This window comes from Betta splendens, chromosome 12 (assembly GCF_900634795.4).
Source record: "Betta splendens chromosome 12, fBetSpl5.4, whole genome shotgun sequence".
In the NCBI taxonomy this organism is placed as follows: domain Eukaryota; kingdom Metazoa; phylum Chordata; class Actinopteri; order Anabantiformes; family Osphronemidae; genus Betta; species Betta splendens.
In genome coordinates this window covers 7,789,967-7,817,784 of record NC_040892.2, presented here as the reverse complement: position 1 = coordinate 7,817,784, position 27,818 = coordinate 7,789,967, and the positions used below count along the sequence as shown (strand labels likewise).

Genomic DNA, 27,818 nt, shown 5'->3' with positions numbered 1-27,818 from the left:
CTGTCATCTCAAGTTTGTTTTGTTTGTAAGAATTAACTCCATTCATCAATCCTCACTCTCTCTTAGGCATTATGAGCTGAAGCGCAACGAAGACATTGTTTCTTTCTTCAACGACTTCAGTGACCACCTGGCAGAGGAAGCCTTGTGGGAGCTTTCGCTGAAAATCAAGCCCAGGAACATCACCAGGCGCAAGACAGACCGCGAGGAGAAGACCTAGGGCCTGTGGGCCTCTAAGACTGACCTCCAACTGTGCTTCATAACACTAACTCCACTTTACTACAGACTGAGAGAAAGACAAATGGAAGCTATCTGCTGGAACTAATGGGAGATGCACTGTGGGGAATGCAGAACAAACTACAGACAAACAGCTCTGCTGAACTGGGAGATTATAATTGGGATTACTGTGGCTCTGGCATTTACACAGGAAAGATTCAGTGGCTATGGTGAAATGGGACGAAGACTGCTGCCAAGGAGGGGAGAGAGGAACCACACAGAGTGAACAGGGAGTCGTTAGCAAAATAACCAAAGTCTGCTCCCTGGGCTCTCTGTCCTCATATGGAGCTCCTGTGTGTGCTGAGATGAGTGGTCCACTGCGCTCAGAGCTGCTCCTTCCTCTTCCTGTATGTACGTGCCATTTGTTGGTCATCCTCTGCAACCCTCTCTTGACTCTAGCTCCCCTCGAACCACAGAACCTCGAGACCAATCTGCTGTGAACTGTGATGTCAGCGTGCAGATTGAAGATCGAGAATCTACTGAGGGGGCGCAGGATTTAACGTTGGAGAGGATAACCAGAGACTGGAACCAATGAGTTTGTTTTGAGACATTTGTGTAATCATGTATGGTTATGAATTGTATTATATAAAGTGCTCCTTTTGTTCTTGAAAAGGATGTTTATGCTTATGAGAAGAGCTTAGCTTCTCCCAAGTGCCATACATATGTGCACTAAAAAAAGCAAAGCAAAAACACAAAAAGATAAATTACTAAAGATGCTGTGATCTATGTATGTCATAATGAATCATCGTGTGCCGTGTCCAAACGTAGAGAACCATTAGGCAATCACATCCCAGTTGTCAGTGTGCGAAAGAGTGTTTGTGTGTGACTGGAGTCCTCGGTGACTCGTATGTTTGTCATTCCAAAATGTGCTGTAATTAATCATTTTGATTCCTTTTTGGGTTAAAAAAAAAAATACCAACACATCACACTGTGCTCTCAAACTCCAATAAAACAAACAGCTCTGTTTCTATATACACTTTCTGTTAGAAGTTTATTTTTTTTAAACGTAAAAAGACTGACAATGTTAAAATACTACCAGTGAATTCTTATTTATTGTGTAGAATGATAGACGTTAAAAAGGTAAGGCGTGTATACAGTGTTGAATGATCAAAAGGAACACTCTAGCATAGGATGGACATCTGACCCTAATTTGATTTAAATAACATCTTAAAAATAGCAATATGTAATAATTTACATATACAAATCTATGTAAGCAACATAGGTTAACATAACTACATCCATGACTGGAATAAAATGTCTCCTACCCAAATATTACTGCCATCTCAGTAACCGATCAGCTAATGTCACAGTCAATACTGACAACTCAAACATGATGGAAGACTGTCACAAGTGAAAAGCAAATTAAATGTAAAATGTGCCAATAATTACAATATCTTATCATTTGAGAGGTTGCAGCACTGAGTGGTTACAGTTTAAAACTGTGGATACTTGTATTAAAAAGGCTGCAGAGCTAAGACCAGCATTAACGTTGGTTATCCACTCTGCACATATCAGTACCAGCAATCCCAACGCAACGCTTTTTCAGAGTCCAGAGAGGTCCCCCACCTGTACATCCACACAGTCTCAGTGAGGCCGAGTACTGGGCTCCAGCAGGACTCTCTTCCCTGGAGGATTAGAAGATCCGTTCGGCAGGTCACCCTGCTCAGAAATCGCTCGTTTGAAGCCGCGGCCGTTGATGGACCCACGCTGCCATTTGCAGATGTCTCCATTGAGAATGTCTTGGATGTGCTGCACAATGAGGTTGATGGCCACTGGGGAAAGACACGGTTTTCTTAAGCACTTACGATGCAGGAGAGATCTGCTTCATCTCTGATTGTCTCTTACCCATGTTGTCAACTCCCCTTGGAATGATCACGTCTGCATATTTCTTAGTCTGGAAAGGAAAAAAATTTCAGTCTGCACAGAGATGGTTTGTTGAAGTAGTAAGTCACAAGAACACAATCATACTTACAGGCAAACAAAACTCCTCAAAAGCAGGTTTGACAAATGTCGTATACTGAGTGAGAATCTGCTCCAGATCCCGCCCTCTGTTCATGTCTCGCAGAACTACAGGAAAACAAGGTCAAACCACTGATGAACATTGACAAGTGGAATATTGAAGGTTGGTGTGAGAGCGATTGGGGAAACAGTACCTCTACGAGAAAGTCTGACATCTGAATCCGTGTCCACAAAGAGCTTCATGTGGAACATGTCGCGCACGATCTGAGGGTAGAACACCAGAATCCCCTCAAAAAGGACAACGTCTGCTGGGTAAACTACGATCCTGTCCTCCAGCCTGTGAACATCCAAATTTAAACATGGTCATCTCTCATGCCTCCAAGAGCTCTGTGTCTGAAAAAGAAGACTAAAGACATCTTGTCATCATAAATAAGGGAAAAATCTTTCTCAGTACCTGGAATGAGTGACAAAGTCATATGTTGGAACTTCTACCACTTGTCCCTCGACTATGTCCTTCAGTGTTTTATACATCAATTCATTATCAAATGCCTCTGAAAGAAGAAGAGAAATGTCATTTGATAAACAATGACATGGATATTGTATACAATTATACGCCGTGTGCGAGGACAAGAAGGTGAACCTTGTATTAACAGATACACTGTGTTCTTAGGTTTAATAAATCACTTATTACTTACTATCACAAATAAATTACATAATAAGTCAGACTAGAAACAAACTAACATGTTGGACACTAAAACTAGTAAGATACAAGTAAGGTAATGTAGGTAATTTATGATTATTGTTGGCTAGAGTTTGTATTTGCCTAATATAGAGAGCAAACAAATCAGAATAATTGATTGTTTTAGACAAAAAATAAATTGAAAATCTGTCAGTTACTAAAACGTATAATCTAAAAATTAACTAATAAATAATAATGTTTTACAATAGATAATATCAATTTTAGGATTAATGGTGGTTGAATGGTGATAAAATTCTGACACTGGACACCTGCATCTCAGACTGACCTCTGACCAGACTTTGACTTTCATAATTTATTAACCTGAAAGTTACCTCCTCCAAAACACAAGCAAGTAGCCAAAACATGTCAACACAATGACAACAGAAAAAACATCAAAAATGTGTTTGATCGTTTCTATAGTTCTGAATCAGTGTTTGGTCAACACAGAAAAGACTAAATGTAGTGTCGCCTACCCGGATGGTCAAAGTTGTACTGGCCCTTAAGTGCCTTTGCTTTCTGCTCTGGAGTCAGGACTCTGTAGAAGCTGTCCTGGCTTATGATCGCCACCTTCCTCTGGCGGTGGTCCACCTTGTTCTGTCCCAGGAGCTCCATGATCTTGGCACAAACTGTTGACTGAGGTACAAAACATTTTTACACAGCCATTTGCCTTGGGGAGTAATAAGGAACGCAGATCTGAAGTATGACACCTCGCCACGACCAAGCGTTTAACTGCCGCTTCGAAGTGATGCATTAGGAGGAAACGGACGCGTATAACTCAGTAACTAATTAAAAAATATAACATCAGTGTGTTTGTAAAATACAGTTTGTAAAATACAGTCTTAAACATTCTCTAAAGGGGCGTGACGGCAGCTTTGACAGCTAAACTGTCAACTCAGATGAATGCTAACGCTGCTGCTGCTAACTCCACAACCCGGGAAAAACCTGTGGATAAAAACCGGACTGACCTTGCCGCTGGCTGTTCCCCCGCTGACCCCTATCAAAAAAGGATTGTGCCCTGGCCTCTCGGCATCGTCTAGGGCTCCGAGAGCCTCCATCCCGGTCCAGACGGAGATGTAGCCTGGTGAAATAGACGCAGCCAGTTCGAGTAGCAGCTAAGCTGTGTAGCCACAACAAAACGTTGCTCTCGCGAGAGCGTGAACGCGATCTTATCGAAAGTAGTACCAGAACGGGGCAAGGTTTTCTTCTTCTGCCTCTTTTTCTTCTTCTACTTGTTAATTGGTTGTTGGCAAATAATGTATTGCTGCATTACCGCCACTAACTGGAGAAGCGTGTAATTCAGAATCAGACCAAACTTTATTCGATTCGTTCTCTATAGTTCGATATTAGATTATTAGATTATTTTCCTTCAAATATAACATGGTTAATTATAACGCAGAATCTTGATTTACACGATATTTATTTATTTATTTTCTCTGTGTGCATGAAATGTTGAATGTTCAGCCGGAAAGTGTTGTGAAACGTCGTGCTGAAGTGTAAATTACACCCAGGTGGCGTGTGAACGCAGCTGTCACCCAGTTGGTCCACAGCTGATTATCTGGCGGTACCGTGGCGAACTTTTCAGTCAGGTGAGCGCTTCAGGCAGAGAAGAACCAACACTGAAGATGAGGTAAAACGTGACTTCACACTCCTGAACCCTTTAAACTTTAGACATGGTGGAGGTGTTTGCCGGACGGACCCTCGTCAATAAAGAGGGAGACTTCGTGGAGCCGGAGGAGGCGTTGAGGAACAAAGTGGTGGGCATCTACTTCTCTGCTGGGTGGTGTCCGCCGTGTCGGGACTTCACGCCCATCCTGTGTGATTTCTACACGGAGCTGGTGGACGAGGGCGACCCCCCCGCTCAGTTTGAGATAGTTTTTGTGTCGTCGGATAAATCCACCGATGACATGGTTGAGTATTATCATGATATGCACGGAGACTGGCTGGCTCTGCCCTGGACGGACGACTACAAAGAGTAAGAGTTCCAATATAACAACGTTAACGGATCTCTGGTTGTTTAAGTTAAATGTGAGATTGTTTAGTTTCCACATTAACAATTTACCCCAAGTGTTTGATTTGTGGCTATTTCCACTTCGAATCTCATTGGTTGGTGGTTTTATGTAAAACGCTTATGAGGATCACCCTCTAAGAGATTAGGATTAGGTGCAGGGCAGACAAACCAGCTCCGACGGGTCCGTGCAGAGGTGCTTGACTATTTAGAACCTAATCACACTTTAAGTTTCAACCTTCTGGCCCCGGATGATTTTAATTTGCACAAGTGTGTCAAGTTTAGGTCAATCAGCAGTTTTTGTCTACTCGCATGCTTCAGTTGAGTACAAGTAGCTGCAACTGGTAAAAGTTTAATATTCTTTACAACCACCAACTATGGAGCAACACTGGATCCTCTAATGAGCGTTGCATTCTGAGATTATAGCAGCAAATAAAGTTTGTTTTTGTGATTTGCTAATCTACTGTACTTATCTGGATTGTTCCAGATTTTACAATTCTGATTTTTTTTTTTTTTTAGATTATATAGATTGTTGTAGCGGTGAGGAGAATAAACTAAAAATATAATGTACATTAGGATATGTATGGTATTCTAATAATGTCTTTCTGTTTTTTACGAAGCAAGATAGTAAAAGTAGAGAAAAAATGGAAAAGCGGTGAAGCTGCATGAAACTGAAAGCTTTCCTTTTTATCCTATTGAATGCATGTCCTTTTCCTCCTCCTCCTCAGTGAGCTGAAGCAGCGATACAAGATCACAGCGGTTCCCAAACTGGTGATCGTGAAGGAGAACGGTGACGTGATCACAGACAAGGGCAGAAAACAGATCCGAGACCAAGGTCTGACCTGCTTCAGGTCCTGGTTGGAAGCTGCAGAGATCTTTCAGAACTTTGAGGGTTAGAACAAGATGATTTTGTTTTTTGTTGTTGTTTTTCCATGAACTAGTTTTATAAGAGCAATGAACAAAAACCACAGTAATGTCTTTGCCCGTTCACTTTAGTTGAGACGAGCAACCAAAACACAGACATTAGAAAGTCTGACCTTCACCAAACATCCTCTGAATAGAAGATCAACTCATGTTTATCTCCTGCAGTTTGAGGCCGCCTTTTACTGTAGTTTCCCGTTTTCTTAATAAGCTAATACTGTAGATACAATGTCAACATAAGTTGCTTGCATATTTTTCTATTTTTTTGTATGAGTCAACAGATTAAATGAATAGAATTGCAATGTGTGTATATTTCTGTGATTTCTTTTTTTTTGCTGTACTGTCAAGGCTCCTCAGTAGATATGGCATGTTTGTTTTTATGAACAAACAAATGATTCCCCTTTGCCTTGTTAGGGTGCAGAAAGCCCACAGGACATTGTTTCCAACATGCTGGCACTTTCCTCATCCTCAGCCCTAATTGTCTTTTCCCCTGTGTCTGCGCTGCTGTTCTCACTCTGTATCAAACACCCAGAAGGGTGGTGACATGGTGCTGGAGCAGCCTCTGCCTTGTTACAGTAAACGCTGCAAATCTTCAAAGAATGTCGCAGCGGTTTATTCCCCCGAGGCCCCGTGGCTCCGTTCAATAACCCTGGCCCCGCACTGTCGCCTCCTCCCCTCAGGTCAGGTGCATTCACGTCACCCGTCATTACGGAGATGTCTCTGATGCCTGTAGAGGAAAAGGTTTCAACCCAACAGCCCAGCAAAAAAAATTGTGATGCAACTTGCAAACCTATGTTGAATTGGCCCATCAGTCAGGAGGAGACAGAAAAACACCCTCTGACGTCTGCTGAACTTCAAAGTGAAGATGATCAAGAGAACCTGGGTTTAATTGGGGCAGTTTGCGTCATTGTCCCTCTGCTGTTTGCAGTTCTGCAGGCTACCACCAGGGGTCGCTATAGGATAGAAATGTGACGTGTAGCGTTAAATTCTCATGCTTAGTCCAAGGATTATTGCACTCAATTAAAAACAAAAGGTGCAAAACGTGCGAATCTAAGTTTTATGTACAGGGCGATTCTATGCTTCTTACACAAGTCGAACCCTCCGGTGCAGCTTGTTCACCCTGAGGACTTGGCACAGACATCTTGTTTCACACATATTGCACAGATTATGAATTTTTAATTAACGCAGGTTAAATAAATGTATGATCTGTGCATTATTCTCAGCTTGGCTTTTATTTTCACCCATAAACATGTAATTTAATATTAGTACTTTTAGTTCTTTTATATTTGTTTTTCTTGCCCCTGCTCCGTCATAGACATATTTCTACTAGGTTATTAAGGTTTGCCTCCAACAGACGTGGAGGAAAGCTGTGACTTCAGATGGTCTGACATGAGTCACCGCACAATTACAAGCGAAAACCTCACAGATTGTGTCCATATGTGTCTGAGAGATGAAGGAACTAAAGCTGCTCTGATGTTTTGTAGGCTTTTAGTTCCCTGAATCTGTGAGACCTGGGTTTTGCAGAGCACATGCCTCCAGACCCTTCGCATAAAGACACATATTCCTCGTTGGCTTTGCAAATGAAAGGCGGCACTGTTTCGTGCTGCTGCTGCGCGTCTTGAATCAACCAACAAGGCGTCTTTATGTGAGCGGCTGAGGGGAGGGAGGCGGGGAGCTGGGTGGACCGGCGGGCAGAGCGCCGGCGTGAAGGTGCCCACGTTACACACGGGAGACGGTGCCACTTCCGCTACGGCCTTTCAAAATACGACACAGGACCAGGTTAGTTTGTGTTTATAGGGTTACTTCACTTTATGCTTTTTTTATTTTTATATATTTTAACATACAGTGTCTTACACTTCTGTACTTACTTAATTACTTTTCCTTTTTGATTATGTTGTAGAAACATTAGAAAAATGTTATGTTTCAGCAATATATGTATACTACAGTATGTATGTGTGTATATATATATATATATATATATATATATATATAATACAGCAAGTTACATCATAAAAAAATAATTCAGACACTTGAATAATTAACAGCATTAAATCTGGTCCAATATCTGCCAGGACTTCGACCACTAGTTAGTAATGTGCTGCTGGAAATCAGCCCTTTTTTGCCGATTAGGTTTATTAGAAGAAAAGACTGATAGGTATATAACTATAGATTACTATATTTAGGTCAGTGTAAGTCAGCGGTAGGTACAGTAGTACACGTTAGTAGAAATACTGTGAGCACATCTGAACTGTTCCCGTCACGGCCGGTTTTATTTTGAAGGAGCAATTCTCGTGTTCCGGTCTCAGTTCGTCTCTGGGTTCTACAAATGGGCACACCCGCTCCTACGCTCCGCAAGTGTCGGCTGTGGACCGGTGTAGGACGGCAGGACAGGACCGGGACCGGAACCGCAGACCGGGACAAAACCTCCAGCCTCAGCATGGACTGAAGTACGAGGTGAGTTAGTCCGATGAGAAAGACGCTCACACTTTAAACTACACGCAGCCTGTCGACAGCCAGAATCTGAAATATTCGGTCTGAATTTTCAAATTGAATTTCGCTCTGTTGATTATAACATATTTATCTACTTTTCAGTTGTTACTAAATCAATCTGTAAACACGGACCAGGACAGGCTGCGTTCCAATTAGACTATATTCTGTTTGTCTGCTTAAGTCTTCTGTTGTTTTAGTTTGAATATTTTAATAATCATTTTACTTCATAGGGTCACATCTGGTATATTGAACACAAATATATTGTCACAAACAACCAGGTCGCCTGTCTGAGTCATGCATCAGCAATACTTTTAAAATGCCCTCAGTGATTTGTAGTGGGTAGAGCCAGATAATAAAATTACCTGCATTCAGTGGACACACACACACACACACACACACACACACACACACACACACACACACACACACACACACACCCTCATGCATACAGTACACAGCACATTGAGTGAGCTGAGGGGTTTTATCAGGGAAATGGCTTTAATCCTGCTTAGTGCATTTACTAACAGGCACCCAGGAAATATTTGGCACCGTTTTTTTCCCTTATATTGGAAGAATGAAACAGGAGATTAAGTGGGATTTGATGTTGTCCCTCCAGCAGAAAAGACGAGCAGTTTGGACAATTGACTGATGAAAACGGCTGTGGTGACAGAACTGACTCACGTTTCCGTCTTTAATAATGAACCACTCAAGACAAAGTAGACTTTGATTGGTTTGGATGAAGAACTCAGTACTTGTGTTCCAGGCTTTTTTTCCACAGTTCCGTTCATTTAGTGCTTATAAAATGCCGGTAATTACACCACTTGGTTCCGTGCAGGGTCCCACGTCCTGGGTGCTCTCGCGCGTGCGTCCTTGGGCTGCACACATCATATAACCCAATCGTTTACCCAGTGACATTTTAGTGATGCTGATGTAACATCCCTGCAGCATATTGACACTTCGCCTCTGATGATATTATAGACGCCCATGTGTATTTAGATGATGCCCGTTCGTATGAAGCTGTTACAGTAAATAAAGAGCTTATGAGCCGTTCAGGGCTACAGACTATTGGCTCAAGGGCTGCCTGTCAGCTTCACTCATACACCACATGTGATGGAGCCGAGTCCGTAGAAATATTACCCTGAATATTACAATGACCTGTTTTAACGGCTGGGGCCTCGACTCAACCGTTTACACAACTCGCACATGTTAACATTTCCCAGTTGCACAAGGCGTTGCAAAGGTGAGCGAGAACAGCAGCGTTCTGAGGCTACTAGAGGAACACGAGTGGTTCACAAACACTGGGTTCAGCCATTTGTTGTCCACCTCAATTGTTTCTCTCTATTATCAGCTATAAACAGTAATTTCCCACTTGTGCAATTACTGTCAACAACTGTGAGGCATGTGACAGCGAGCATTTAAAAAATATGCCCAGATTTATTATCCGGTGCCATAATTACGCAGACATGCGCTGCTTCCTATTAGAATTATATTGTGGTTTTCATTGTGTCGGTGATTGAGGGAAAACCCGCTAATTCCCACTCTCTGCAGTCGTATATAGAAGGCTGCAGAGCCGGTAGTGGCTGCTGTTGGATCAGTGCTTTGTGGAGATTTACGGGGATCACAAATTGTTCTGGGCTCCAACAAGCACCGAAATCTGCCGCTGTTTGTTCTGTATTAAGATCGGAAACTTGTTGACGGCCGACAGCTGCTCCGCCGACCTCACGTCGAAGCTCATCGGACGTGTTTCAAGTCTGATATATTGACTATAAACAGCAAGCAACTCTCCGTTACAGTGAAGAGGGTTGTTTTTTTTTTCAGTCATAAAAGTGTACGAGGCCAAATGTGGAGCCAATGTTCTCAGCATTCCTGCTTGTTTCAGCCCCCGTTTTGGTCTCCACCACCTTCTTTCTGTCACTTCGTCTCCTATCCGTTCTAATCTAACGTTTTCACGCTATGCAGCCCGAGTGTGACGGCATGTTGCATTGGGGGGAGGAGGAGAGGTGGGTGGCAAAATGTTAACACGGAGCGCTTGTAGTGAAGTGGAGTGAGGTGCCTTTTCCAGATGGCACGTCGACAGGAAGGATCCGGGGAAACCGGCCCCTAATGAATGGGAGGGAGAATCACCTGAGGGGACAAGGGACATCAAAGGAGCCTTTCTCTGCCTCCCGCTCGCCTCCTTCCCCTCCCACATGCTCACTTTAGACCGACTCCTCTCCTCATTCTCTCCTCGCCGTGTATCTGATCTGCCGCTTAATAGTTCCCCTCAGGTGGTCTGTGGGTAGAGTCGAAGCTCCCGCCATCCTTCTTTTCCCACTCTTTTTTTTTTTTTTTTTACATTATCTTAATTAATCTGTCCTCTCGTCTCCTCGTTTGCCTCCCTGAAGGACCCTCCTCATTGTTACGGTCGGTTTGCTGGGGGGCAGGTTCAGACGGAGCTGTCATACAGATGCACAACTCGCTGGCTGAATGGCGACAAGATGGAGGATGAAGCCGCTTTTTAACCTTTTATTGCGTTGTAATTATCGGCAGCTACTTGTGTCAGGATGTAGGACATATGTAGGAGGACAAGGTTTGAAGGGGGGTGGTCTCCAGAACCTATAGAAAGTCATATGTACATGTGCTACATGTGCCTGTGACTCGCTGTAACTCTGAGAAAGTCCACAAGCTGTTTCTCAAACACTCCGTCGGTTACGCAATCCGTCCTCAGTCAACATCATCTTTACATGTCAAGATCTGTTTACTCATTATTGCTGAGGAGTTCCCACTTCGTGAAAACAGCTGGACGACATATTCTGTGGATGTGGAGGAGGGTGTTTTTAACCCTGACATGATGTCATCAGGAGTTATCGCAGCTTGTGTTCAAAGGCTGCGCAGTTAAAACGTCAAATGTACGCGTTGATTAGGATCCAGGGACGTTTCAATGGAGTTGTTGCTGTGATGAAGCGCCTTCATTCCTGTATTTGATAACAGGAATGAAGGCTGCATTCCAGTTTAAAGGTCCTGGAACTGAACGCTCTCTGGAATCACTTACCTTAAAATTCCACTCACTGGTGGAATTAACAGATGAAGAGGTGAAAGACTTAGGAGTTCCCTGAAAGCAGCTTAGTGCGTGCTCCCCGTGGTTTTCAGTGGAAAAACCGTTCTCGCATTCGACACATCTGCGACGCTGCTTCGGCTTTTGACACGAGGTCGCGCGCACGGACTGACCCCGCGTCTGGCTGCGGAGCGGGAAGTCACCTGTCACCTGCGTGCGACTTCTGCTCCGCTAGTGTGACGACCGTTCACCGGCGACGGCTCACGCACGCACTCACTCGTTCTCTCACTCAGATGAACACAGGTGTTAAAATGCTAAACTATTTTTTTTTTACCGCAAATGCTCCAGATACACTCGTTTTACCGCGCACAGTCGATGCGCGCTCACGCGCCCGCGGGCAAGAAGCTGCAGCGCGAGAGGGCAGGAAGTGATTTCGGCGGCGGGAGCAGATGCCGATCTCCTCTTTGGAAACACGTCCGACCACGACACAGTAAATCATTCTTCCCTTCCCCTTTATTTCACGTCAGCCTGATTACTTATTTCATTTCTCTGACTCTGACCCGCTTCCCCTCTCGTCTCCGCGTTCCTGTTTATATTCGTGGCAGACAGAGTGAAATATTTGATCGGGAGGGAAACACATTCATCAGCCGTGTCATCTCAGGAAGTGGAGCGCGTGTCTGCGTCGCCGAACAGCAGTGTTTGCGCCGAGGGCCGCCGCGTCGGGGCCCGACGGCGCTGCGGAGGAGATTTCTGCGAATTTCACTCGGGGCGACGTTTGATCGAAGCTGAAGAGCCAACAGTTAAGGTTGCGAAACACCAGGAAGCCGTTATCAGCGCTCGGCAGACGCGCAGAAGAAGACTGCAGCTCCGCACAGCGAAAACAGGAACTCTTCGATTTAGCGTTTCGACTTTGCTACACGACGTAATGACATATTCAGATTCTGTAACAGCGATGGTTTGGGCTCAGTGGAGATTCTGGATTGGTTCCATTTGGAGCTTGGATGTTTGTCAGTTCCAAGTTGTTCAATCAGGGCTTTCTAGCTTCTACTTGTGGGTGTGACATGTTCCTAAACTGGCTATTTATTTTACAGTAAATGAGGATAGATTCTGTAAACTTTTTTTTTGCAGGACATCTTTCACTGGAAACTACGTCCATTCCTGATCTTTCTATTTTCACGAACTTCCCCAGAAAACAAACACAGTGCCGTTAATAGTTGAAGCCCAAAGTCACCGAGTGCTGAAGATAAGCATTGTGTGCCCAGACGTCCCACCACCAGCAAAGTCAAACATGATTACTCAGCTGATCCCCGCGGGGGGTCCAACGACCCGGCCTGAATCCACTCATTCATTCCCGCTTCGACTGCGAGCTGCATCCGTCTCACGCCTCGCAGTCGCGCCAGGTTCCTTCCACACACGAATCTTCCTCTCGTAGCGACAGGAAGTTGTGACAAAGTAGTTAGTATCTTATTAAACGTATTTACAACACAGTCACACAAGTGGCTGCATTTGACCCCACGACCTTCACACCAGAAGCTGACAGAATCACACCCTTACTCGGCTTCAGGCTGCTTTTCCTGCGTAAGTGCGTCGCGTGTTACAGGAAGTCGTAAAGTCCGGGGCCAGAGTCATCTGGGAGAAGTGATGTAATTATTTCAAAGAGGTCCAGCTTGTGAACACGTGGCCGCGAAAACTAATGAGAGCTGCGCGCCTGAAAGTGATTAAACCGCTGCCGCTCCATTAACGTCGTGCCATATTTTCGAGGGCTTCGTGTAATAACATCACGAGGGCTTTTCCTTTCATTCAAAGGATGATGCTCCGGCGCTCGCTCGCCCACCTCTCTCTCTCCCCGAGCACCCTCTCCCTAAGCATTTTGTGGAGGTGCTGCTGGACGGACCTGACTCTCCTGATTCAGCCGCCTGTTGGAGCACAGGCCTGTATTCACTCCTGCTATATACTAATCCTTTCATTGGGCCCGGCTTCAGGCAGCGCTTTGACAGAGCTGCCTGTGTTTGGGCCGAGATTGATACACAGAGATACATTTACAGATATGTACAGTAACTCAAACACTGAGACACCTCATAAAAAACAGGAAAATACTTTCACTTATAAACGTCAGTGGCGCTGGGTGTCTAATCTTAGATCTATGGGATTATTCTATTCAAGGGTGACATCTTCTTTTTGTGAATGCATCAAAGTTGCTTGACCCGAGTAAAATATTCTGGACGCGTCGAGAAGGAATCGAGGACCGAAGGTGACGCATAAAAAACTATTGTCCCAGGGTCCCGGACTGGTCAGCAGCTCGTTACAGGCCCAACACATTGAGACAAACGACCTTTCACCGTGACATTCACACCCACGGGCGCCTTAGAGGAAGAGGTGTGCGAGGAAGCCGGACTAAGTGGAGAAAAGCCCCACACACGAAGGAGACGCCACTCAGGCACCTGGTGGAGCGGCTTCCGGTTTCATAGAAACATGTCTGTCAGCTGCGCCCACGTTGTGTCGCTGAAAACGGCAAATTAGCTTTTTACGCAGCGCTCCGCTCCGCTTCGCCTCATGCGCGCCCCGTTCCAGCTCGCGCTGTTCGAGAGGCAGAGAACACCTTCACCCATTAGCGCGGGGCCTCGGAGTCGGCTCTTCGCGCTCCCACCGCCGTGTGGGTGGAGATGGCAAATTAAAATAATCTGCATGTCTTTGTACTGTGGGAGGAAAGTGGAGCAAGCAGAGGTTTTGCACTCTGGCTCAAAATAACCTGAGAGCTTTATTTAGGAATGATGCCTTTGATTAGTTATTCAGGCACAACATTAGACGGTGCTTGACAATCAACGTCATGGTTTTAAAAAGAGATTAAACAGGGTTTCTGGCAGTTTAAACTAAAAATACAGATGTATATAAAGCTGTATATAATCCGGTTAGTTTTCTGAACAAACACACCCCTGCCTCGGCGACACTGACTTCCAGGAGCTGTGTTCCTGGAGGAATGCTTACTTTGGCATTAGCAGCCGGAGCCCTTTGCCGGCCTGAACCGACACGCCGGAAGGGTCTGGCCCGTTTCTGCCGCCGACTCAGGCGACGCGGGTCACGAACCGGAGCCGGTGGACGATGGTAAACCCCTGCGTTCTGTTTTCTCTGTTAGGGGAGCGGCGCGAAGAAAGCGAGCGCGGACCACCGGGGGGTTTATTCGCCTCCAACGCAGACGGGCAGACAGGAAGAAGTGGTTATGGAGTGACTGAGGGAGCAGACGGATGAGTCACCTACAGTATGAGTGATAGATGATGTAACGGCAGAACATGGAGCTAACGGAGACGGACCCAGTGCCTCTAACAAGCTTTTGACCCGTGACTAAACAAGCCGGAGTGAAGGGAGCGCTCTCATTCTGATTGAATGACCCCACGCCTCCTCACCGGGTGATGGAACATAATCACAAATGGACCCTTAACACCGAGGCTGGAGTGTGTGAGGTTACATGATCTTCCTGTCTGCGTGCATGCTGCTGTTGAAGTGGGAGCAGAGAGTTTGGATGCTGCATGAAGCCATGTTGCGGCGTGGGCTGCTAGCCTGGGTGTCCCGCGTCGGAGGCGCCCTGGTGCTCCTCTGCTGCTCCCTGTCTCTGCTCTATGTCATGACCTGCAGCCCCCCGCCGTCGGACGACTCCCCCCTGAGCCACGTGTTGCCCCGTCCTGGACCCAATCCCGCCGGCCTGGGGGGCACGGGGCCAGGGGTCGGGGCGGGGGCCGGCGGGACCAGAGGAGCCAGGGCCCCTCTGAGCGGCGGGCCCCCGGGGGCCAAGTCGTACCAGATGCTCCTGAAGGAGCGCGAGGAGCAGCACCGCCTCCACATCTCGTCCCTGAAGACGGAGATCGCGCGGCTGAAGGAGGCCCTGCAGGAGCGCAGCCAGCAGCTGAAAGGCGTGCAGGAGAGCCTGAAGAGAGCCGGCCCGGCGGAGGGACAGGAAGCTGGGGCCAGGCCCCAGGGAAGCGGCCCCGCGGAGGCTCAGGGCACCAGGAGCCAGCAGGCGGACCTCCAGGAGTTCCTGAGGAGCCAGCTGTCGAAGGCGGAGGTGAGCGCCGGCGCCAGGCTGCCCAGCGAGTACGCGGTGGTGCCCTTCGAGAGCTTCACCCTGCAGAGGGTGTATCAGCTGGAGATGGGGCTGACGCGGCACCCCGAGGAGAAGCCGGTGAGGAAGGACAAGAGGGACGAGCTGGGAGAGGTGCTGGAGACGGCGCTGCACAGCCTGAACGCGCCGTCGCCGCCGGACAGCGAGGGAGGAGCGGAGAAGAGTCAGACCAGCAAAGTGTACGCGCCGTCTGACTTCATAGAAGGTATGTTTAACTATTACTGTTTGAAAGAAGATGAGCACATGCACATAATTGTACAGAGAAGCAACAACATGAACAAAACAAGATGCTAAAAACAGATAACGAACAACACAAAACAAAACAACAACAGGTTCTGGGTATTTCTGGGACTGGGCACCATGGAGACCAGTGTGCATGCCTACACCCACCAGCCCAGTAATCCAGCCAGTGATTACATTTGTCTGTGTACAGGTTGGACGCCTAAGCCAAGCAAAGCACATTTGCAAAAACACAGCGTAGCTCAGAGTAAACTCTGCTGAGAGCTTCCTCCGTCTCTGCCTCCGTCCTGCAGATAATAGCTTTGTCGTCACAAGGCAATAGTAGAACATGAATGTGACGCAGTGAAGCGTTCTTCATTTCTACGATCACGTCGCATCTCTCCCTCCTCGCTCTTTTCCTGGTTACCTAAATTCCTGGAAGTTTGTTTTGCAGCCAGGAAATCCTCTCGCGACCGAAGGAAATGAAGCCAGCTGCTCGTCGTTCACAGCGGGGGGTCCTCTTCAGGCGCCAAACGCTAGCGTGCGACCGGGGGTTTTTACGAGAGGGAAACGAGCCACGGGTTGTGTGCATTTAATAGACGGGCGTGCGTCTGTATTCACAGCAACAGCAACCCCCCCGCCACACTTAGCGATTAATGCCTTAATGGATTAAGACATCGATTTTAAGCCAACGTCCAACACGCGGGCGTTTTATCCGGCGGGGCAGGATGCAGAGGCAGACGCTAGCATCTGCAGGGCTGCAAAGGGAAGCCAGCGATCTGTCCTCAGCATGGGACACGGGCAGCTACAGAGGCAGGAAACAAAGACGCTCATTCTGAGGAGCAGTAGTACTAAATGAAAACTCATCTTCAATATTCAGGAAATGCTAAGAATAGTGGCCATGTGAAGAAGTGCTGGTGTATAGCGTTTATAATTAGAGCAGCTGGGAAAGACATGATCCTTTGCACTCGCACATAACACATACATCTCAGGGGATTTAAACGAATGCGCGTGTGTGTGTGTGTGTGTGTGTGTGTGTGTGTGTGTGTGTGTGTGTGTGTGTGTGTGTGTGTGTGTGTGTGTGTGTGTGTGTGTGTGTGTGTGTGTGTGGCACCTTTCAGGCATCACCCGGACAGAGAAGGACAAAGGGACGCTGTACGAGCTGACCTTCAGGGGAGAGACCAGCAGCGAGTTCAGGCGCCTGGTCCTCTTCCGGCCCTTCGGGCCCCTGATGAAGGTGAAGCAGGAGCGGGTGGACACGTCGGCCGTCCCCATCAACATCGTGGTGCCGCTGTCGAGGCGCACAGACAAGTTCAAGCAGTTCATGCAGAACTTCAGGTGAGAGTCTCTTCATTTAGTCACTTCGCATTTAGATGTTATTATAGAGTTGCTCCTTTTAAATAGCAGAAGCTAAAGGTGAGAGGATCAGTGGCGACATTATTACGTGAGACAGACTTTTTTCATTTAGTAGAATTTGTAGTTAACATTTTGAATGTAGTTGTGTTCATTTATTTAAATGAGAGATTTAAATTATTTAGACGAGATGATGAATATTACAGATCACTTATCATCACCAGACCACAGGAATAATAACTGCCAAAATACTGAAGCGTGAACTTGAAGTAAAAGTTAATTATGAAACCATAATTTGAAAAGGTGTAAAGTCTGATTATCTGCTAATGGATCCCTGAGAGCTGAGATGAAAATGAAAACACATTCGTGATTTTAGGAGGCGGAAACTTCTCAGCTAACAGGAAAACATCCTCCCCAATGTGTGTGCTTTATTTTGCTGCTGCCGCTGCTTATCGCGGCCCTTTTTACATGGTAAATCCTGCTTAGAAGCAGGGCTGCGGACCATTAAAATGCCCCCTGGGCAGACCGGCGGTGCTTGATATACAGCAGGGTAAGTGTGAGCGCGCTCGCTGGAAAGACTGGGCCGAGTCGCTGAGCAAACACTTTGCCCTCATCCTTATTAAGGTGTGTGTGTGTGTGTGTGTGTGTGTGTGTGTGTGTGTGTGCGTGTGTGCGTGTGTGCGTGTGTGCGTGCGTGCGTGCGTGCGTGCGTGCGTGCGTGCGTGCGTGTGTGTGTGTGTGTGTGTGTGTGTGTGTGTGTGTGTGTGTGTGTGTGTGTGTATGTGTGTGTGCGTGTGTGCGTGTGTGCGTGTGTTTAGAGGCCGATAACGAGGAATACTGTAGCTGCAAGTTTATCAAATGTTTTTCTGAGTCACAGAAACAAAAACAGCAGAACATTCCCGAGTCTCTGTCAGAGTCTCTGAATTCACACTGAAAACATCATTTATTCTCTCGACATAATATGTTTTCAGCCGAGCTGTTTTATGAGACCACCCTCCTCCTCCCCGTCTGCATGTCCCCTCAGCATGCATGTGATGTATTTGACATGTCTCCATCAAAGTGTCTGCGAGCGGCTCCCACCCAGCGTCTTCTACTCGCTCAGTCGCTCTCTCACTCAGCGCAGCGTCTGTATTTTTTTGTGTATCAGTCCTTCAGTCTCGGTTTTCTCTGTTTCGTTAACCTTGTGATCACGGTTTCCTGTCAGAGCCTCCCTGTGCGGTTTGTGAATGCCTTCCTGATGTCGCTTCCTCTGCGTGTTTGTGTGTTTGCACAGGGAGGTCTGTGTGCGACAGGACGGCCGGGTCCATCTGACGGTGGTGTATTTTGGGAACGAGCAGATGAGCGAGGTCCGCAGCACTCTGGAGAACACATCCAGGTGGGTCGGAGGCGCCGCCAAGCCCGGGTGTCCACGAGCCAGGAGCAGAATGCGCACTGCAATTTATGTAATGAAATGAGCACTGCAGCAAAAGGCAGAGGCCGTAAAATATTAGGTTATTCGCACGCCATGAACTGGGAGGCCTTCTGAACACACACACACACACACACACACACGCACACACATACACGCACACACACGGACACACACACCTCCTGGCTCGGCGTCCTGCCACAGCAGTCATCTGCCTCATGAATAATGGAGCAGTGTGCCACCCATGCTGACGAGCTGAGACCCGGCCAGCACAGATAAATTACATCGGGCCCGTGATCGTCCCCCTCACGTGCTGCTCACCTTCCTCACCTCTGGAGACGCCCGCTGGGAGGCCGATCGGGAGCCTGGGTCCCCGGCGGACCGGGCCGTGGATTCCCCCCGAGGGCGTTGCTATGGCGACCCTTGTCAGTTTCCCGGGCCTGGAGGGTTTTTGTGTGGCCTTGCATCAGCTGAACCATCTCCAGTATTAGAACAGCGTCTCTTTGTCTCTTTGTGTCTCCTCTCCCTGCTGTCGCCGAGGGGAACCGTGGCGATTTTAAAGAAGCCCGGCATTAAATACTCCTGTAGTGTCACGGGGTGCATAAGGGAGCAGAACAGACACATGTAACAGACCTGATTGAAAGGGTTTTAGGCAGAATTACACTGAAAGGACAACAGCTGCGGCGGAAGTAAAGTGGGGATATAGTGAGTGAAAGGGGCCGTTGTCCTGAAGCAGCTCTACCTTCAACTCCTTTATATTCTTCCCACAGTCCAACAATTACATTCATCACTTATGCAGCCGCTTATCTGGGTCCGAATCGGTGGCTGTAATCAACTCTCTGCTCCTCGCTTCCTTTATCTGGCTTTCAAATGTTATACAAGGACAACATTGTGCTCCCGCTGTCCGTTCCCCAGGCAGAGACGCACACACGGTACACACAAAGTGTACTAATGGCTATAATCATACACGTGTTTACCTACAGGAAAGTCCAAGAAATGATTTTGTCAGAGCATTCAGCGCTAACGCGTAAACACAAAGAGCAGCAGCGTTCGGTCTAAAGCAGTGTTGATGAACACCCGGCCACAAACCAACCAAACATTCTTTCACTTGAATGTTTAGCTGCGGTCAATGCGACAATTCCTCAAAAAGCTCAGTTAGATGACTGTCAACACCTTTATATTAGTGACTCCAGGCCAAATTTTCAATGAGTCTTACCAGATCGAAATTGCCTTGGCTCCCCACCAGGCTTTCCGACTCCCATCGCTCGCTCTGCTGGGTTCAAATGAGGATAGTTGTTTTATTGCAGAGCTGTGTACGTATATCAACAGTTAAAGTGGTTCTACAGTTTGAAGTTATAGATAATAGAAACGAATCCTGAGCCTCTTCTCCTCAAGCACCTCGACACACCATCGGGGATCTCGTTTAATATAGATAGGATCATCTACCGAACTCTCACGCTTTCAAGTGTATGTCTAACAGATCCACGCTTCACAGCCTGAACTCGGGCCCGAACCCGCTGGGGAGCGCGTACGTAAGGATAATGAATCAAAAACAGCATGTGATGAAGAGGAAGAGACGGAGATTAGACGGGAGGTAGAGGATGCGAGCGCGAAGCAGGGATAAGAACGAGCGTTCTGTTTTAAAGAGATACCAGTCAATACGTATGAATAATTACAGCGCTTCAGAGGCAGAGGACGGGTGACTGGGGGGGTGGGGGGGTGAGGAAGGATGTTGGAGGAGAGGTGTGAAACTGATACAACTTGGAAACGGGCCATTTGCAGAGAATGAACGTGAGCGTCAGCGGGGATCATGAAGGAAACTGGGCTCGTAGATAAAAGAGAAAAGACAACAGAAAAAGGGCTGGAATCATTCTCCCTCCATCAAACTCAGCCTCCTTCCGTCTCTCTGCTCACAGCAGCCTCTCTCTTTGTGCGACCGTGGGTCTGAGGAAGCGGGAGGATGATGCGGAGCAGACGGGGCTTTGGTGAAGATTATGAGCGGATGAAGTGATAAACAAAACGTAAATGAATTAGAAAGCTGTCAAATATGAATATTAAAGCGGGGTTTATAGATCACCAACACCGAGCTGCAAATGGCCCCGTGTTAATAACTGCCTGAGGGCTCAGCCTCAGTGATCACTACAACTCTAAATTTTTTATTACTTGCACTTACCTCTCCATTACATGTGCAGACTGTTGATTCTCCAGCTCACTATAAAGTGCACGCTCTTTTTTCCCCCCTTCACAATCTAAAATGCCCACCTGCACCTTTCTGTCAGGCTGATTTCCTTATCAGTTCATCCGCGAGTGTCAGATGTTGTGGAATTTCCTGCAGGTGCTTTGTGGCGCCGCGTCAGTGCGGATGGGACAGACGTGAGGTCAGAGCTGGGCTTTAAGGAACCGAGATCAAATCAGTTCGTCCTGAATCGAAGTGGACGCTCGCGTCAACGTCCTGCAGATTTCACATTCACGAGAATGGAACGGACAGAGAGACGGCGCAGGAGCAGAAACAGCAGGCTTGGTAGCTGTGCTAGTCCCAGTGTTACACCGCAGGAGGATTCAATAAGCTTTACTGTCATTCTAATGCAGTCATGGCGTCATTAGTGTGTATCCTCTGGGAAACATGAACATACAAATGTAATGATAATCGATGTAATGGATGTTCAGATCCAGTTGGTTGATTATTCTGAAACGGCCACCGGCTGAGGCCTCCGCCGTCTCACACACTGGCACATGCTTCATAGCAAGAGGCTATTATCACACACAAATACATACAAATGTTTACACGGAGGGACAGATTCGCACAGACAGAGAATCTGGACTCCCGTTGGTGTCCTGGGCAGAACTAACAGGATCAGGCCTCCAGCTGAGACGCGACATGACAGCGCTGCTAGGTAGCAGCCATCGCGCCTGCAGTAAACAAATGGAGTGCTTCTGAGCCGTAATAGGGTGCTGACGCCTGCGGGGGGAAGGGAGTAAAGAGATCCTAATATAAAAAGCAATTTAGAGAACAAGGATATTGCAGGATATAAGTGGTCTCCTCAATTTGACACACAATCCTGGTGCCTGTGTGTCTGTGAAAATTATTTAAACAGGTAATTTGCTCAGCACACACAGCGCAGAATAATAGATGAACCTTTACTCTTTCCTGAAACAGACATAGTGATGAACACGTCAGCGTCACAGCGACATAATGATAGCATCATTAGTGCACGTGGTGCCTTTGTGAATCGCTGCAGTCGGCTTGTGTTTGTGTTCTTAACGCGAGGCCGGGAGAAAGTCTGGCCCGGCTCGGTCCAAAGGTAACACAATCGTCCAGCCGCGCCCCCGAAGCGCACAAACGAGCTGCGTGTGCACCCTGTGTCTGCAGCCAACGGGCGCTCAGCTTGTTCCACGACTGTACGTCAGCTGAGCGGTACCGACGCCCCGCGCAGCTTCATCACAGGCTGCAGTGAGCTTCCAATCGTGCACTCAACTACTCACAAACCCCAAGATGGGCAGATATGCTTTAAAGGGATGATCTCAATTTAGGATTACACCAATCACTGCCGTCAATGAAGATGATTCACATGTTGTGTCTTTAGGTAATGAGTTGGTTTTTTCTGTTGTTAGTACAGTATCTTTTTTCAAACTGGCCTGATTTCAGCTTTAGTTTGGATTTGCATGCTGCAGCTTGAAGCCGTACTATATGTTACGCCACAGAACCTCTTCGTGAATTGAGACTGAATCAACATGTGAATTCGGCGTGAGTAACATTGTTCCAGACAAACTCGGCTATTGTGCTCTGTGTCTGCCATCTGTGGACAGTTTAGTGCCAGCGGGTGGGTCCCGTCTCCTGGGACCTGTAGAATGTGAAACAGATCGACTCTGTTTGGATTCACAAGCTGCAAACAGACCCGTGGACTCACTCCGCTGGCTGATATGCAGACTGACTGGTTTCTTGATATTTGCTCACGTCACCAGACTTTTTTAAAGAGGATGTTTAAACAAACAAGATGTTCTCTGGGATTCAGGCTCTTATATGATTAGAACTAGCAACAGCCAGACAAGCTCATTAATAAATATACTGATAGACACTGTTCATGTAGATTAGTGAAATGGAAAAGTGGGATGAAAGATTCAAGCTGCTTCAGGTGAAAACAGATGGAGCATGTTTTCAGTGGTGATTCCTCTCTGAGCTGTGTGGTGTGTGTGTGTGTGTGTGTGTGTGTGTGTGTGTGTGTGTGTGTGTGTGTGTGTGTGTGTGTGTGTGTGTGTGTGTGTGTGTGTGTGTGTGTGTGTGTCTACCTGCTCTCCCTGACGTGCACGAAGGAGGATGTTTGTTTGCTCTGTCACCAGTTTTTCCACCACGTGCGTCAGTGTCTGAACGTATGAGTAAAGTGTTAGTCACCAACTGTACAAATAGTCGTGGTCAAGGAAAAGGTCACAGCTGTCCACATCTGGATCCAGATGTTTCACCTCATGTCAGGCAGACTGTGGAATAGGGTCTGGTATCACGTGCACTTCAGATCCAGTTCAGACCTAAGCTTGAACTCCATGAACACGTTAAAGGAAGCGTTTTGGACTGGTGTGAACTTTTCAAATAATTGTAATTGTTATTATTATAACAAGCTCTTTATTTTAGAAGGATTTTGGTTGATTTAAGATTTCCTACACGACAGAGCGTTAAGATTCAATTGAAATGAGCTGGCCGGGGTGAGGCTGCTGCAGTTTCTACAGCAAACATTCTGAATTTTAGTGTCTGTTGCACATTGAGTAATTCAAGGGTGGGGTGGGTAAATTTAATTAATTTAAGATGAAGTACATTGAGAATCAGTGTCAGTGTCTGAGACTTTTCTCTATTTGACTGAGATCTTTCTATCTCTAACTATCTATATCTGAAATGATGTCCTGAAGATATTGTTGTAATATTTTTAAATAATAATAATTATTATTATTACTGTTATTTTAAAATGACCTTTTTTATTCTGCCATATTTAATATTTTAACATAAAAATTCTTGGAATGGGATTTTTCTTCATAATATATATTTAAGTAAACCTTTAGTTTGTATCCTATAAGACAACTGACTTCTTTTTTTCTGTACTTTTCTGTCTCTGCAGGGAGGTCAACTTCAAAAACTACACTCTGCTGCAGCTGGATGAGGAGTTTTCTCGAGGACGAGGTCTAGACGTTGGGGCCCGAGCCTGGAAAGGAGGAAACGTACTGCTTTTCTTCTGCGATGTGGACATCTACTTCACAGTGGACTTCCTCAACACCTGCCGACTTAACACACAGCCGGGTTAGACACACACACACACACAGTTTGCGATAGTAACTGTTAATGGCAATACTCAAATCAGGATTTCTCCTCCCTATTTTTGATAGCTTAATTTTAGTCATAGATTACTGAACTATTGGAATTAGATTACCTATTATATTATATTATAGTAATATTGTCAGAAATGTGCCTTACTTTAGTATGTGATCAATAAATGCCTTAGCATTACATGTGGACAAAACAATTCCCTTACTATAGTATGTGGTCAAAAATATGACTTAGTGTAAGATACCTTAGTATAGTCATAAAATATACCTTTGTATAACATGTGATCAAAAGAAAATGCCTTAGTATAGTATGCCATCAAGAAAACATGAAGTATATCATATCAAAAATGTGCCTTGATATAGTATCAACGATGTCCAAACTAGCTTTTCCTAAAGTCGAGAATTACGATCAAATCTTAACCTGAAGCCACTCTTTCTCTGCCTCTTAGGTAAAAAGGTTTTCTACCCAGTGCTGTTCAGCCAATACAATCCCACTTTGATCTACGGGAGCCTTGAACACGTCCCACCTGTGGAGCAGCAGCTGGTAACACTCCGGTCACATCCTTCTTCTCTTTAAACGTCTACAGGCCACGTGTGGAAACTATCATGCACCAAGTGGTGCTAAACAGCTGGAGGAGGTTTAGAAATATTTCCTCTCTCCAGCTGTTAGGTGCACAAATCCACCGAGCACAGAAGAACTCGTGTTGACATACCCCCTATGTGTTCTGAGCTGATTTCCTCCATAGCTCTCTAAGACTTGCACTTCTTTTCCTTGCAGGTGATCAAGAAAGACACTGGCTTCTGGAGGGATTTTGGTTTTGGTATGACATGTCAATACAGATCCGACTTCATCAATATTGGTAAGTGCTTCAAAACACGCAACAGGCCCTGCAGTCGAACCCCTCATAAGCTTTTAGCACTGCAATAATGCATAAACTGTTCCTCCTGGGGCTTGATTACCAGCACAGAGACTGTGTTCAAGGTGCCATAGCTTGATGGATGTGAGAACCATAAACCTCAAATGGATCAGTATTACATTACTTTCCTTAACTGGGATGAGATTTTATTATATTACTCGGCACAAAACAGCTCTGAGCAGCAGCGGCGGCAGCATATATTTGCATATTTCATAGCCCCACGTCCTCTCACGCTGTATATTGATCTGAGGAGTATTGCCTCTCAAGACAGATTTACATCAATTTAGTTTCCCTCCAGAGTGAAATCAATTAGAGGAAAGGGTGAAACTCGGAGGGTTTTATTGTTTAGGGGCACAAACGCACACGCAGGCACACAAAATGCGCTTAAGTGTAAAGCAAGGCTCAGAGCGAACAGAGGGGAGCTTCAAGGAAGTGGTTTATGTATAATATACGTCATATGAATGTACAAAAAAAATAATAGGTCATGACTGCACCGTATATGAAAACGTGACCTAATGTCAGAGACCAGTGTCTTTACATCTTTAGAACCGACAACATCCTTAATCCTGATTTTGTTACAGTGGAATACGTTATTCAAGCCATGAAGGCAAACAAATAAACAATTTATTTACTGGGCCTAAATTCCTGTATCTTATCTCTGCCCCGGAGCAATTGTTAAAAAGGGAGACACAGAACGAGACAGAGGCTGACAGAATAAACCAAATAAACTGCGAACAGACATGAACTATCAGCTGAAGGAGACATGATGGGTTGAGACACCTCAACAGGCGCGGTCAAGAACTGTTCTGCGGTCCATCAGTCCACAGTGTCCTCACCGCCCCCTCATGAAATTACGAAACTGATCCCAAGCAGAAAATGCTGTAGGATTCATAAGCAGCATTCCTTTCAGAGATAGTGGACGCAGCCCTTGATAAATAGATACCGAAGATATTGAATGTTGTTTTCTGTTTTTGGATCTCCAGGAGGTTTTGACATCGATATCAAGGGCTGGGGTGGCGAAGATGTCCACCTGTACAGGAAGTACCTGCACAGCAGCCTCCTGGTGGTCCGGGCGCCGTCGCGGGGCTTATTCCACCTGTGGCATGAGAAGCACTGCGCGGACGAGCTCCCGCCGGACCAGTACCGCATGTGCATGCAGTCCAAAGCCATGAACGAGGCCTCCCACGGCCAGCTGGGGATGCTGTTCTTCAGGCCCGAGATCGAAGCTCACCTCCGCAAGCAGAAGCAGCAGCAGAACGCAAACCCGAAGAAGGCGTGAGGGTGAGGACGGACTGTGGGACGCGCTGCACACGCCTAAAGGGCTGGAAAGCAGGTTTTAAAGGAATACGATTTTTAGAAAGGAACGTGGAGAGGCACATCAAAATGTCAATAGCAGATTCTTGTAGTATGAAGGAGGAAGTCGTATACTTTCTGTTGTAGGAATAAAATGAGCAGAAGCAGGTTAAAAAATATTCGGTCTCTGTCCACAGGTAAAGATATTTTGTGTAAGTACACTTTAAAGCACATATGTGTTAATTAGACATATTAATGATACATAATTAGTGTGAAAGGGAACATGAAAGACTGTATGTCACAAATTGTTAATATTATGAGAATGTGAAGACTTCCTAGATTTTATTACCCGCTGTTGCTCTGGAAAGAACAACTCCGTGTACTTTAGCTTATGAGACTTATCGAGGTCACCCACTTCACCACAGTGGACGTTGTCAGATGTGTAATTGCTGTTTGTATATTCCTCTGTGACCTGAATCATGTCTTTGAGCTGTAACTGGTGCCTTCTGTGAATAAACCCTAAACACTGTCTCTTCAGGATGACCTGAGAAATGTAAAAAATCCGTACATTTTTTACATTTAGGGAGCAGCGCCATCTACTGGACTAAACGCCAATAACACGTTGGCGAATAAACAATGAAGGACTTGAGAAAAGCCAGGAATGGCCTTGTAAAACCTTTAATTTTTTATAAATTATTGATCTGTACTCTTCCTTCCTTTAGTTTGTTTGTATCAACCTTCACTTTTATGCTTTCAGTTTTTTTCTGCATTTTATGTCATGCAGTTGTTGCAGTACAGTATTGTTTGTACAACATTCCCTTATCTCATGAAGTGAGAATGACCCAAAGAGAAACACAGTATATCGTTTTAACTGGAAAATATTTTCTGATGAACTGGCAGTTTTCCCAAAAAAACTTCTAGATGCAAGTCATACATATTTGTTAAATTGAAATTGAGATAAACCAATATGTGGACTAATTATTTTTATTAGAATTAAATCATTATATTGTTCACTCTCCTGACGATGACTTAATAAGTCGGAATTTATATTTTAATATGTTTGTTCCTGTTATACAAATGTGGCTTTGTTAAAAGAATATGTTCTTTTACTATTGATTAAGTCTCTTAGACCCCTATCTTAGACAAAATGTATCAGAAATTACAGACTGTAAGATAAAATATGACACATATCAGTGAGCAGTAAAACTTTAATTACTATCTCAATGGTTGCTTCGTGCTTAGACAGACAAAGATACTGTTCTTATAATCCTGATCTAGCGTTTGCTCAGTCATCAGACGCGATTGAAACAATGTGTATTTTTGGTAAATGACCAAAGCTGTGAAAAGAGGCACTTTTTTCATTTTTTATTGTCTTCTGTTAAAACATTCATTGTAAAAATACATTAAATTAATTGTCATTGAGTTATTTTTTCATGTCATGGTAATTAAATTAATAAACCATTTTTCCTGGGTGATAATGTCATTCACTGCAATTATTAATAATAATTCATATGTCATTATTAGTTATTGAAGGGTAAAGACGTTTTGACAGCAACGTGTTAAAACTGACAAGAAAGGAAATTTAAAAATGTAACCTGTTTAATAACAATAATAATAAAAATAAGAATATTTTATAAGTCAGTAAAAAAATGTTTTAATCCCAGCACAACATTGCAACAACATTACTCTCTCAATACTATACCATTATCAAACTAATTGGCCAATATATGCCGAATGAAAATTGATGCAGCAAACTATTTTTTCCATAGAACATAGTAAATTAGCT

At 45.5% G+C, this 27,818-nt stretch overlaps 4 protein-coding genes across 15 annotated transcripts in view; 3 read left to right on the top strand and 1 right to left on the bottom strand.

The window, feature by feature from the left end:
- The window catches only part of rapgef1b (Rap guanine nucleotide exchange factor (GEF) 1b), a 31,618-nt gene extending 30,369 nt beyond the window's left edge, over window positions 1-1,249 (top strand). For all 10 annotated transcript variants that reach the window (XM_055513295.1, XM_055513292.1, XM_055513294.1 and 7 more), the window contains one exon: window positions 67-1,249. In XM_055513295.1, coding sequence (XP_055369270.1) covers window positions 67-217 — 151 coding nt within the window. In that variant the 3' untranslated portion in view covers window positions 218-1,249. The remainder of the gene's footprint in view (window positions 1-66) is intronic.
- On the bottom strand, window positions 1,246-4,136 carry uck1 (uridine-cytidine kinase 1). Its single transcript, XM_029168288.3, has 7 exons — window positions 3,937-4,136; window positions 3,445-3,604; window positions 2,687-2,783; window positions 2,427-2,569; window positions 2,246-2,340; window positions 2,119-2,167; window positions 1,246-2,045 (listed from the first exon to the last, which is right to left on the bottom strand). Exons 1-7 carry the CDS (start codon window positions 4,024-4,026, stop codon window positions 1,858-1,860), a joined length of 822 nt encoding a protein of 273 aa, XP_029024121.1. The 5' UTR covers window positions 4,027-4,136; the 3' UTR covers window positions 1,246-1,857.
- Window positions 4,137-4,401: 265 nt separating this feature from the next.
- On the top strand, window positions 4,402-6,203 carry nxnl2 (nucleoredoxin like 2). 2 transcript variants are annotated; one of them, XM_029168290.3, is made up of 3 exons: window positions 4,402-4,557; window positions 4,640-4,943; window positions 5,705-6,203. In XM_029168290.3, exons 2-3 carry the CDS (start codon window positions 4,642-4,644, stop codon window positions 5,871-5,873), a joined length of 471 nt encoding a protein of 156 aa, XP_029024123.1. In that variant the 5' UTR covers window positions 4,402-4,557; window positions 4,640-4,641; the 3' UTR covers window positions 5,874-6,203. The 2 variants fall into 2 exon arrangements, with proteins under 2 accessions (XP_029024123.1, XP_029024122.1); XM_029168289.3 differs by lacking the exon at window positions 4,402-4,557 and having other exon boundaries at window positions 4,564-4,943.
- Window positions 6,204-8,201: 1,998 nt separating this feature from the next.
- Window positions 8,202-27,495, top strand: csgalnact1a (chondroitin sulfate N-acetylgalactosaminyltransferase 1a). Of its 2 annotated transcripts, none has more exons than XM_029168286.3 (8): window positions 8,202-8,351; window positions 14,555-15,740; window positions 16,876-17,092; window positions 18,381-18,482; window positions 23,618-23,796; window positions 24,272-24,366; window positions 24,601-24,682; window positions 25,723-27,495. In XM_029168286.3, exons 2-8 carry the CDS (start codon window positions 14,885-14,887, stop codon window positions 26,016-26,018), a joined length of 1,827 nt encoding a protein of 608 aa, XP_029024119.1. In that variant the 5' UTR covers window positions 8,202-8,351; window positions 14,555-14,884; the 3' UTR covers window positions 26,019-27,495. The 2 variants fall into 2 exon arrangements, with proteins under 2 accessions (XP_029024119.1, XP_029024120.1); XM_029168287.3 differs by lacking the exon at window positions 8,202-8,351 and adding an exon at window positions 11,753-11,911.
- Window positions 27,496-27,818: the final 323 nt, after the last annotated feature.

Excerpts from the sequence above, each read along its gene's own strand:
- csgalnact1a (XM_029168286.3), top strand. The coding sequence starts at position 14,885 with ATGATCTTCCTGTCTGCGTGCATGCTGCTGTTGAAGTGGGAGCAGAGA. Across the intron at positions 17,093-18,380 it reads CAGTTCATGCAGAACTTCAG|GGAGGTCTGTGTGCGACAGG; the intron begins GTGAGAGTCTCT and ends GTGTTTGCACAG. Across the intron at positions 23,797-24,271 it reads CCGACTTAACACACAGCCGG|GTAAAAAGGTTTTCTACCCA; the intron begins GTTAGACACACA and ends TCTGCCTCTTAG.
- uck1 (XM_029168288.3), bottom strand. The coding sequence starts at position 4,026 with ATGGAGGCTCTCGGAGCCCTAGACGATGCCGAGAGGCCAGGGCACAAT. Across the intron at positions 2,784-3,444 it reads GTACAACTTTGACCATCCGG|AGGCATTTGATAATGAATTG; the intron begins GTAGGCGACACT and ends TTCTTCTTTCAG. Across the intron at positions 2,046-2,118 it reads AAGGGGAGTTGACAACATGG|TGGCCATCAACCTCATTGTG; the intron begins GTAAGAGACAAT and ends GTCTTTCCCCAG.
- nxnl2 (XM_029168290.3), top strand. The coding sequence starts at position 4,642 with ATGGTGGAGGTGTTTGCCGGACGGACCCTCGTCAATAAAGAGGGAGAC. Across the intron at positions 4,944-5,704 it reads TGGACGGACGACTACAAAGA|TGAGCTGAAGCAGCGATACA; the intron begins GTAAGAGTTCCA and ends CCTCCTCCTCAG.